Source organism: Conger conger, chromosome 18 (assembly GCF_963514075.1).
Source record: "Conger conger chromosome 18, fConCon1.1, whole genome shotgun sequence".
Classification (NCBI taxonomy): Eukaryota; Metazoa; Chordata; class Actinopteri; order Anguilliformes; family Congridae; genus Conger; species Conger conger.
Window position 1 is genome coordinate 18,332,663 of NC_083777.1, and position 10,126 is coordinate 18,342,788.

General features: G+C 45.0%; 1 protein-coding gene across 2 annotated transcripts; it reads right to left on the reverse strand.

Moving 5' to 3' along the window:
- Positions 1–1,085: 1,085 nt before the first annotated feature.
- LOC133118397 (delta-like protein D) lies at positions 1,086–5,978 on the reverse strand. Of its 2 annotated transcripts, XM_061228377.1 has the most exons (11): positions 5,888–5,978; positions 5,443–5,739; positions 4,984–5,044; positions 4,607–4,864; positions 3,881–3,941; positions 3,536–3,666; positions 3,173–3,342; positions 2,803–3,019; positions 1,876–2,692; positions 1,655–1,760; positions 1,086–1,538 (listed from the first exon to the last, which is right to left on the reverse strand). In XM_061228377.1, exons 1-11 carry the CDS (start codon positions 5,939–5,941, stop codon positions 1,533–1,535), a joined length of 2,178 nt encoding a protein of 725 aa, XP_061084361.1. In that variant the 5' UTR covers positions 5,942–5,978; the 3' UTR covers positions 1,086–1,532. The 2 variants fall into 2 exon arrangements, with proteins under 2 accessions (XP_061084361.1, XP_061084360.1); XM_061228376.1 differs by lacking the exon at positions 1,086–1,538 and having other exon boundaries at positions 1,646–1,760.
- Between the last annotated feature and the right edge of the window lie 4,148 nt (positions 5,979–10,126).

A 10,126-nucleotide genomic window follows, 5' to 3' on the forward strand; every position in this document is an offset into this window, starting at 1 on the left:
TTCTCACAGATGCCAGACTCTGAGCCAGGCAGTGAGGAGAAGGGCTTTGGTGTTCCAAACTGTATTCACTGGCAGTATTCCACCGTGTTCATAGTATTCACAGCAGCACTGCCACAAAGAAGAAACCACGTTTTTTAACTATCAGGGGTGTTTGATTGTGAATTGTGTCTCTAGCCGTTTGTGAAACTAGAGCTGTTTGCATTTTTAGACAACATCAGAGCCATTTCCTTCTGTCCTAGTCTCTCTGTCTTAACACTAACCTGCCATTATGCTGTGGGGTGTAGACTGTGATTACCTGGTGGGGCTTCATTAAGTACGGAGGCAAAGAGAATGGAAGATGTCTGTCTGCTGCATCCAGCCCAGAAATAATTCTGCTTTTAATTTAAATCCTCTGAGCAGCACTTTCTGGTAACATCTACTGTCTGTTCTGGCCCCTTTGTGGTGGAATGAGCTTCCCACAGCATTCAGAACAGCCGTCTTCCATCTTGGACTAAAGATCCACCATGACTCTTCCACCCCATCTCACTCTAGCATCTTTACCAGCCCTAACACTGATTAGTTGCAACTTTTTTTGGTTTCAGAGCACGTGGTTCTTCGCTGTTGTTCACATAATATAGTTTAATGCTCTGCACCAAGTAAACTTCAGACATATACACACAGGTGAATTTGAATAATTAAAATTATTTATTTGGAAAAATATTTTCACGATCTCCTTTGTTAACAAAACCATGATAAAAACCATAACAATAAATTCTGTACAATGCTTCTTAAATACATTTACACTAGAAAACAAAGTCATATCGACCTGAAGTGCCTTTATACATATTTGCACAACAAAACAAATACAAAACTTAAATTATATCAAAAAGAACTCCACAAAAAATACATAAAATCACAAACCATTGGAAAATACAATTAAATTAAAAAGAATACCACTTTAAAAAGAACAGTATTTGAACAGACTTTTTTTTCTTTTTGAAGGCAGTGTTTGTGTCTCCAAACCAAATCACAGGAATGGGTTGGATTACTTTGAAATGCACACGGCCATCAGTGCAGGCTTCACATACACAGTGATCAAGTCATATTTGTTTGTGTTAAATACATTTTCTTGAAAGCAAATGTCCTTTAGTGCAATGAGGTAAGACTGACCCCAAAGGCAGTGCAACAGGTCATTAGGTACATTCCTGGAAAACCGCATGCAGAGCCTTGGCCAGGGGTGGGACGTGATATAGAAGGCAGGGGCCAGGATTGGTCATGATGTAGAATCCGGGGGAACAGGTTGGGAGAATGAATCGGAAACGCGGGGGGCCGGGGTGGGACGTAGGACACGGGGGGGCCAGTGTGGCCCAACTTCTCTTTTCTGCTGTCACTGCGCCTCCTTCAGTTGAGGACCAGCTCACTCTGAACATCAGTTTCAACATCTCAGTTCCACAGCAGCAGTCACATGAAGGAAACCTTCCCTCTGGTTTGAGCAGCATTTGACGGAGTAAAACCTCCCGTAGAGCACGACTCCAACAGGTCCACTGCGGCCATTACACCTGGGCAGGACACGAGGAGAGAGAGCGGGCTTAGTCTCAGAGTCAGACAACATGCAGCAACAGCACGGCTTAACACGCAACAACACACGGCAAGATGCACACAAAGCTCAACTCACCTCAGTGGCAATTATACATTCATCTTTCTCCTCTGATATCACATATACGGACTGGTACTTTGTGTCCTTGCATGCAGAGTCTGGGCATTTGCTTTCTGAAGCGTCACTGTGAAAACAAAAATGAGACAAGATATTGAGTTTCCACCCACTGTTTGAGTCCTGCATTTGCCATCATCAAACAAGTTCAAACACTTAAGCTGGATTCTCTTCAGCATTTTTACCTCTGTAAGCGTTTTCTTTGTTTCTCTTCTGGCTCGCAGTCCAGTGCTTCTCCTTTTGCTTCGCACTTTGCTTGGCTCCTCTCCCGTTCCTCTTTCCCGCACTCGTCCTGCTTCAGCTCGTGCACCAGATTGTAATCCACCACCGGGTAGCGTGGCTTCTGGGCGTTCCTCTCACCAGCACCGTTGTCACGGTGGAAGTCCACCTTCTTGTTGATGTTCTTGACCTGGGCAGAGCCGATGACGCTGACGGACAGGTCCTTCTCCCGTTGGCAGTTGTTGGTGATGTTGTTCATGGTTTCGTTCTCGCCGGACAGATCTGCCTGCCTGCCCCTGTGCTGTAGCTTCACTCGGACGTAGACCACCAGCACAGCGCATCCAAGCAGGAGCACCAGCACGAGGACCACCCCAGCACAAGCCGCCATCCAGGGGAAGCCCCCGTTCTCCCCGCCCTCCGAGTATCGCTTGTCGGGGCTGTCGACGACCGGCTGGCCCCGGGGATGCTCCGGCAGCAGGAACTGGCAGTTCAGACCCCCATATCCGGGCAAACAGGAGCACACGTAGCGGTTGTTTCTCTCGTGGCAGGTGGCACCGTTGTGGCAGGGGTTGTGCTCACACCTGCTGACCGGAGAGCTGCAGTTTTTGCCCACGTACCCTGGGGGGCAGGTGCAGGTGTAGCCGTTCATGCCATCCTGGCAGGTACCCCCGTTCTCACAGGGGTACGTGGAGCACTCATCCATGTTGTTGTCGCAGTGCGTTCCCGAGAAGCCCTCCGGACACTGGCACAGGTATGAGTTGACAAGATCCAGGCACTGGGCACCTAGAATAGAAGTAAACTTGTTAATTACCCGTTCTCCTGTAACATTACAGGTGTTGTGTCAAAGATGGGCTTGGGAAATGTAGTCAGGTCTGGTAAAAACCAAGGCTTACCATTGGAGCAGGGGTTGGAGGTGCAGTGATCGATCTTCTTCTCGCAGTTGAAGCCGGCGTAGCCCATTGGGCACTGGCAGTAGTAGCCACCTTCGGGGTTGTCAGCACAGCGGCCGCCATTGAAGCACGGGCCATCGGCACAGGTCATGGCGCTCAGCTCACAGTTGTTGCCATAGAAACCAGGGGGGCACGAGCAGGTGTAGGTGTTCTCCAGATCCTGCCAGAACAGATGCCAAATTTAGCCCAGAGAACAACTGATGCATCGACTCAACAGTAAACAACAAGGAAGAAAGAGCTGGTTTGTGTAATTATCCACAAATAATGGAGACTGTTAAAAGAGAGAAAAAGGAAGTAAAGTGACAGGACTTACAGTGCAGCTTCCTCCATTCCTGCAGGGGCTATCGGAGCATTCGTTGACCTCGACCTCACAGCTGGCCCCAGTGAAGCCAGGTCGACAGGAGCAGGTGTAGCTTCCCTGCCCGGTGTTGGTGCAGGTGGCACCATTCTTACAGGGCTTGTGGTGTGTGCAGTAGTTCAGATCTGAGACAAACAGCAGGCAAAGAGAGGGTCAGCGTCCTGTAGCACACCTGTGGCTGAGCACTGAACTCTCCTGCTTTCTGTCCTAGGTATAGAAAATCAAGCAGCTGGACTGTCCAGATTCTGCCACACACATCATGTAAATTTTAAAAGGACATCTCCAGCCAAAAGCTAATAAGAATGTGTGGAGACTCACCTTGGTTGCAGAAGAGGCCACCCCATCCCTCCTGGCATGTGCACTGCCAGGGCTGCTGACAGGTGCCATGGAGACACCCTGGGTAACGGATGCAGTCGTCACAGTAACGGCCACTGAAGCCTACTCTGCACCTGCCAGGCGAACATGCCAACGATTAGCAATGTAACAGATTTCACTCTTTCTACACGGGAATGTGCTTCAAAAGTATAAACAATAGATGTGCCTAACCATCCAACTGAGAATGTTTCCGTATGATTTATTCTGAGGAGCAGTCATTAATCATCTCGTTTCGGTACGCAGAGCAAATGTTATGGACAGAGTTGACTGAACTGTGGCCAAACTTACTTGCATTCTCCAGGTTTCTCACAGAAACCATGCTCCTCGTCGCAGCCTGGAAGGCAGATCGCTGCAAACAGACAAACACGCACATAAGAACCAGGAGAGCACAAATGGCTTCAGCACATGTTTCCTCTTGTTTTTATTTTCCTTCTGCTAGGCCATATCAGTAAATCCTGGCTAATTTATTTCAAAGAGCTGGTGGCCCAATTGGCCGTTTCCTAGAAAAATATGCTCCCTTCATCACCAGGGAAGACATTTTTTTGCTTAACACAGTTGCACAAGGACAAAAGGGGAACACACAAAAGCTCCTTTTTCTCCTCACTGGGGGTCAGAAGTCCCCTTTTTTCATTCTTTTCACAGGGCTCCTCCCCTCAGTATTCCCGAGTCCGTGGCGGTAAAAGTGGACAGCTGGCTTGCATGGTGCCAGGGCAGGACAGCTGCCCCATTGTCTCCACTCACTCAGCAGCTGCCCGTTTCGAACAATACCTCTCCCTGCTAAGCCTATCAGCGCCGGGCGCACTCCAAAGCGGCCAATCGGCCGTTTCATTTAATATATGGCACGCGTGTGACTATCCACAAACTTTTCTCATTAGAATTGGGAGGGGCGGGGATAACTTTTGTGCGAGCTTGAGAAGATGTTTACTAGTTTGCATGCATATGTTTAAGCATTTTAACACTTTCATGTTTGTTTATTTTTTGCATTTTTACAGTTAACCACATTTAAGTACTTACGTTCCGTGCAGTACTGCCCCTTCCAGCCCGAATTGCAGACGATTTCGCCACGTTCTCCACAGGTAAAGTGACCGAAAGCATCATCGCGGGGTCGGCAGAACGCAGAGCAGCCGTCGCCGTAGTAATGCTCGTCACACACGAAGCGGAACGCGTATTTCAGCTCCGTCCTCCCACTGGTTTGTAGGTCCTGAGACCATTCCTCTCCCACGGCAAGATGCCTCTGAGTGGTCACTCTGCTGATCAACCGTTCCGGGTTCTCTAAAATAAGCGAATAAGTGGATCATTAGCATAAACCATCTTAAAAATAACTGCTCATTTTGTCAAATGCACTTGAAGTAATGTTGGAAAAAATGTGCAGGACTTCAGGATGCACTTACCTGTTGAGAGGTCATCTGCGTTATCGGTGTGTAGCGCTTCAATGATCAGAGAGAATGTACCCTGTTAAGAAAGAGAATGAAGTATTTAATAAATTTGGCACTGGGTAGAATCCACTATGGATAAATAAATTAGGCCTGTAGGCTAAAGTGTATTCGGTTTGACCAAATGGGTTTGCAAAGGTGTGTATTGATTAATTGTGAGCCTTTACGCCACGGTTTCTAGTTTCACAGTAAAGCACCGTTGTAAAATGAAGCGTTTCGGAATTTCACGCAGAGCTGACAATTACATACCCACCCAGAAGATGTGAAGTTTCCCACACAGATAAGATTAGGTAATGTTTAAATTAGACTCAAAAGTATCGGTTTCTTTTAAGCCTAAACGTTTAAAGAAGCTCTTTGAATTTGTGAACTTGCATCGCAATACGCCCGTGTAATACAATTAAGAAGTAGGATACTCACAGGCCACGTGAATCCGAAGGGAAACTTAATGGGATTGGTGAAAGAGCTGTCCATTGTTTCAGGAACAGTGAAGGAGTTGGACCCGACGACTGGAGTAACTGCGCCGCCATAGGTGCAGGGCGGCTCCGGGGACACGTTCGCCTGGTAGTGCTTCAAGCAGATCCTAAAAAACGTTTTACATTCACACTGCTGAAACCCCGATGCCGTTCCTCCTCTGCAGCAGTTCCTATTTCCCAGCGCTCCTTTCTTGTTGAGAAACTCTTGTAACTTCAGCTCGAAAACTCCAGAGCAGAAACCCTGTGGAGACATCAACATTGTTAACTTACTGTAAACATAATTGCCAGAGGCGTTGCTCACACATTATTAATAACACATGAAGTTGTATTTGTTTATGGCATATTGTAAACACTGAACCCGTTCGAAATCAAGTGGATGAGACAAATACCTGGCTTAGAATGACACACAGAATGGCTGCAATCATGAGCGACTGGCGTCCCATTTTGGGTCAGGTCTTCAATAAATAATACGGAGCCTGGGAAAATAAATATATGTCCCAGCTCTAAATATAGAAAGTGAAGCTTTCCTTCACGAGTCTTCCTCTCCCAGGTCCACCTTCTTCAGCAAGCGTTAAACTGAAAGGTAGGTCTTTTGTAGAACATGAACTCTTCTTTCTGAATTGAACGCTTCTTCTTTAGTTTCTCGCATCAGCCATGCAGTTTTCTTCTTTGAAAAGCAATAAATATAATCCCCAAAGCAGAGCGCACAAGATCCCAAAATAAGATTTGGGAACGAACTCGAAATTCCTTGGCAAGGCGGTAATTCCAAAAAGTGAAATTAAATCTTGCAGTTAAACACAAAGTCTGACTCGTAGTTGCAAAGAATTGTCAACCAAGTTTTTTAGGTTCTCGTTCGTTTGTTTGTTTTTTTATGTTCCCTTTGTTTTGTTAGGAGTTAAGATGGTACAGATCCAAAATACTACTCTTCTAATTTCTTACAAGCTCTTCCTTCAACATGCGTGTGTCTAATGTTCCCGTCAGCTTGCCGCCGGTTTTATACAGACTGCCCCTACAAGGGTAATGAGATGCAAATGAACTACCCCCCTATCTGGCTCGAGCTGTCACAAAGGGACACTTTTGAAAGCCCTCCTCTCAAAAGATTGCCAAATGGTCACTGAGCTGTAAAATGTGCAACCCTTCCCCGTGGCACACAACAAAACCGTCTCATTTACATTCCAGCAAATCTTTAACCATAAGAATCCCTTTACGCTCTTTCATGACACAAAATTTCAAATTGCAGCACACTTTTCCGTTTTACCTGGGCTGCAAGGCTCTCACATTGTTCAAGCGTATATAGGCTACAATGATGGACTCAAAACAGAACACTTGACTTTGATCAACATAATTAGAATATTGAAAAACTTTAAACATCAATATGGGGATATTACTTTCCTAAACGTATTTAGTATTTACCCAAATATTTTTTCTCAAAAACGATATATGCGAATTTATATGAGACACCAGATCCTAAAAAACATTTCAAATTTAAACGAAAAGAGAATTTTCTGCCTTGTAGTAGTAGACTATTTTGAAGACAGTGTAAAATCCAGAATCTAATGCAACTGGCAAAACACATATATTGCCATACGTCTAGTTATCTGAAAGAACAGCGGGCCCTTTCTTGTGCCCAGATTATTATGAGCATAACATGGCGACATGGTTGAATTCTTCTTTATGAAGTATACAACTTTATTCATTCTCAAAACTGTATGTATTTTTCAAGGGGTGGAGACTTTTTAGAGCCATGTTAAGGTTTTGTTAAGTTTGTGTAAGTATAGACTTTCCCTCTCGCACGCTTAAGCTGGGTAGTAAAAAGTGTGCTGATGTCCGTCGTTCGCGTGGCTGTCATTAAGGAGCTTTGTTATTGTGCGGGAAGAAACGTTTGTTCTCCGTGCTTTCAGCTGTATGGTAATTCAGACAGCACCTGCTCTCTTCACAATATAACAGAGAGAGAGAGAGCTCCCCTCGGCGCACGCTCCCGTCCCTACAACAATGTCCAACTTAAAGTAGCCCTTCCAGCCAAACAGAAAAAACAGTACCAACCGTTATCTCATTATTTCAACATCAGGGACAAATACATTTGTTGTTTCTTCTTTGTTTTTATTTAATAAAGTTTACAATAATTCAACAATCCCCCATGAAATAGGCATCATCGTTTTTAAACTAGATTATTTCAAGGTTGTCCCTTCAACTGTTCAAGTTACACCGAATTTTGTTTTTGGTAAAAGTGAAAGGATGAATGTGTGTAGGGGGCGGTCTCAATTAGGACATTAATTGGAACGGGATTTCGGTTTTTGGAGGGAGGCAGTCCAGATTGCCGAGACGTGCGCAACAACAATGCCACAGAAATTCCTTCACTTTCTGTGGGCATTTATTAATCCCACGGTCCCACTTTAAAATTATAGTTTTTCAAACTTGAAAGTGTTTCATGTGTACACGTATGCTCAATTGAAGCATTTCATATCAGGGCTGACATGAGTTGAGATTAAAGTATTTTTAGATCACTGGACATTAAAAGTCGTAGTCTGTCTTGGAATTATGTTGGCTATATGGTAAAGGGGTTGCATTCTCCTATCCCCTTTGCCAAAACATCGCAACATCTGTCATATTTCAGTTTGGTGTTCCGTGTAAAAATGTGTCCATGCTTTAAGCAGGTTCATGTTCCTCGTTGTGCTGTCTGCTCACCAATCCTAGTCTCTTTTTGGAGTTGAGAAGGTTACACGCGCTAGAGCTTACAGTCCTTGCCCGTACTTCACTATACCCCATCGGACATTTATTAAACTGACGTGGCACACATTTTTCGATTACTGAAGCAAAGCGTAACCGAAAGGCATGGTTTAAATCCTTCAGAATCCTGCCCAGTACACATATTCTTTTCAAACTTAATTTATGCCACGCGAGTCTGTCTTGGTTAAATCAAGCAGAAATCTTTTTTTCTTACTCTCCGTCTTTCAGAAGGTGGACTATGGGGAGACTGTTTAACTTAAGTGTTTCTATAGGGGACTGTTGTAGTTTAACTCCTGCCCACCAGTAGCTGCAATGAACAAAGAAGAGACTCGAGGTCTGACTATTCATCTTTTCTTTGCGCTTTAATTTTCATTGATTTTGAATACAAGGGGGAGCCCTTGGGGATTCAATCTGAAGGGCACGACACGCCTTTAGACGCGGCTAGCCCTCTGGCCAACCATCTGCTCCAAACCAAATGGCGTTTTTTCACTTCCAACTGCATGTCTCTACTGTCTCCCGTACATATTGCACAGTCTTCATCCAAATTGAACTCGAAGCATGTTAAAGAACCTGTAACGGTATGGTCTTCGCCATATGGTGAGGGAAGCCAGAACTTTCATTTTATGAATAATGTGTTCATGGGAACCTGTGCACGACAGGCATCACACCATAACGACCGTACAGGCAATTGGTTTACAGGTCCCCCGCGGTATGTTTGGAATTAATATGTTCAAGACTAAGATTCAAATCTAACTGAATAAAAAAAATAGGGAGACTTATCGTTCCGTGATGTTAAAATAACATCAATCGCTCACTCTACAGGGAAAAAAGACAGGGTGTCCAGTTTACGCCTCTGGTATAAAATAAAATCCCATTGGACACGGATTTTGTAACTGAATAGACTAGTTATTTGCTGACTGCCCTGTTGCATAAATAAACAGTCACATGCGCGAGGGAGGTGGGTGAGGGATTTTCCTTCCTACGCGGTTTCCTTGAGGATGTTGAGTTGGGTTCAGAGGGAGGACACAAATTTCTTTCTGCTGAACATATATTGTGGAGAGATGAGAAGCGTTATTTGCTGCAATCATGCATGATGTTGCGAAGGCATGTGCTGATTACAATAATAAAAGGTCTGTCGCGTGGCTTGCCTGCGCGCGGATATGGTAGATGATGGATAAGGAGCAGCTATCTCACCCCTATCTCGAAGAAAAAACCAAAAGCATCGCAAATCATCTGCTTCTGTCCAGCCCTTTGCTAATTTTAATGATAAAGCCTTCGCGTGTTTACCTGTGATCCTGGGAGCGAGTGAGCGGTTCTTTGTCTCCAGATCAGATTACTATAGCCAGCTGCTCCGAAGAGGGAAGGACCAATCTGGAAGTGGCCGTATTCTTGTTCTGTCTGTTGCTGGGGTCACACGGGGAGAAGTTTGGGGGATACTTTGGGTTAGCGATTGGAGCACGCATTACAGAGTGGGTTTCTAGGTGGGGGTGGGTCGATACTGGGTTACTTTAGAATGCTTTTGCAGAGATGAGGGCAGTCGCGTGCCGATGTTTTCCAAAGAACATCTGCCTCTTCCCCCGGGGGGCGGTTTTGTGTGATTGCGCATAGACTGACAGAAGCCTAGAGCGGGGGGCGGGGGCAGGGTGTTAGGGGTTCAAGACAATGGTATGCACATCTTAAAACCAACAGATTGCCAGCGACATCAGGCCCGGGTCTAAAAAGATAGTGAAACGGTTTAATTATAGCATATTCCGTCGCATTGTATGGCACGCGTGGTTGAAAGTCCAATAATGTAAATGTCTATATGAAACATATTAAATATTGTCTATTTTATTGCAATTACTAAGTGGACAAATGCGGCAATGATTTTGGTGAATTTAACCTACATTATCTTCACATTT

Bases quoted from the DNA above. Each gene is read 5' to 3' on its own strand.
- LOC133118397 (XM_061228376.1), bottom strand. From the start codon at position 5,941: ATGGGACGCCAGTCGCTCATGATTGCAGCCATTCTGTGTGTCATTCTA. The intron at 3,343-3,535 runs GTGAGTCTCCAC...TGTTTGTCTCAG, and splicing joins TGGCCTCTTCTGCAACCAAG to ATCTGAACTACTGCACACAC. The intron at 1,761-1,875 runs GTAAAAATGCTG...TTGTTTTCACAG, and splicing joins CAAAGAAAACGCTTACAGAG to TGACGCTTCAGAAAGCAAAT.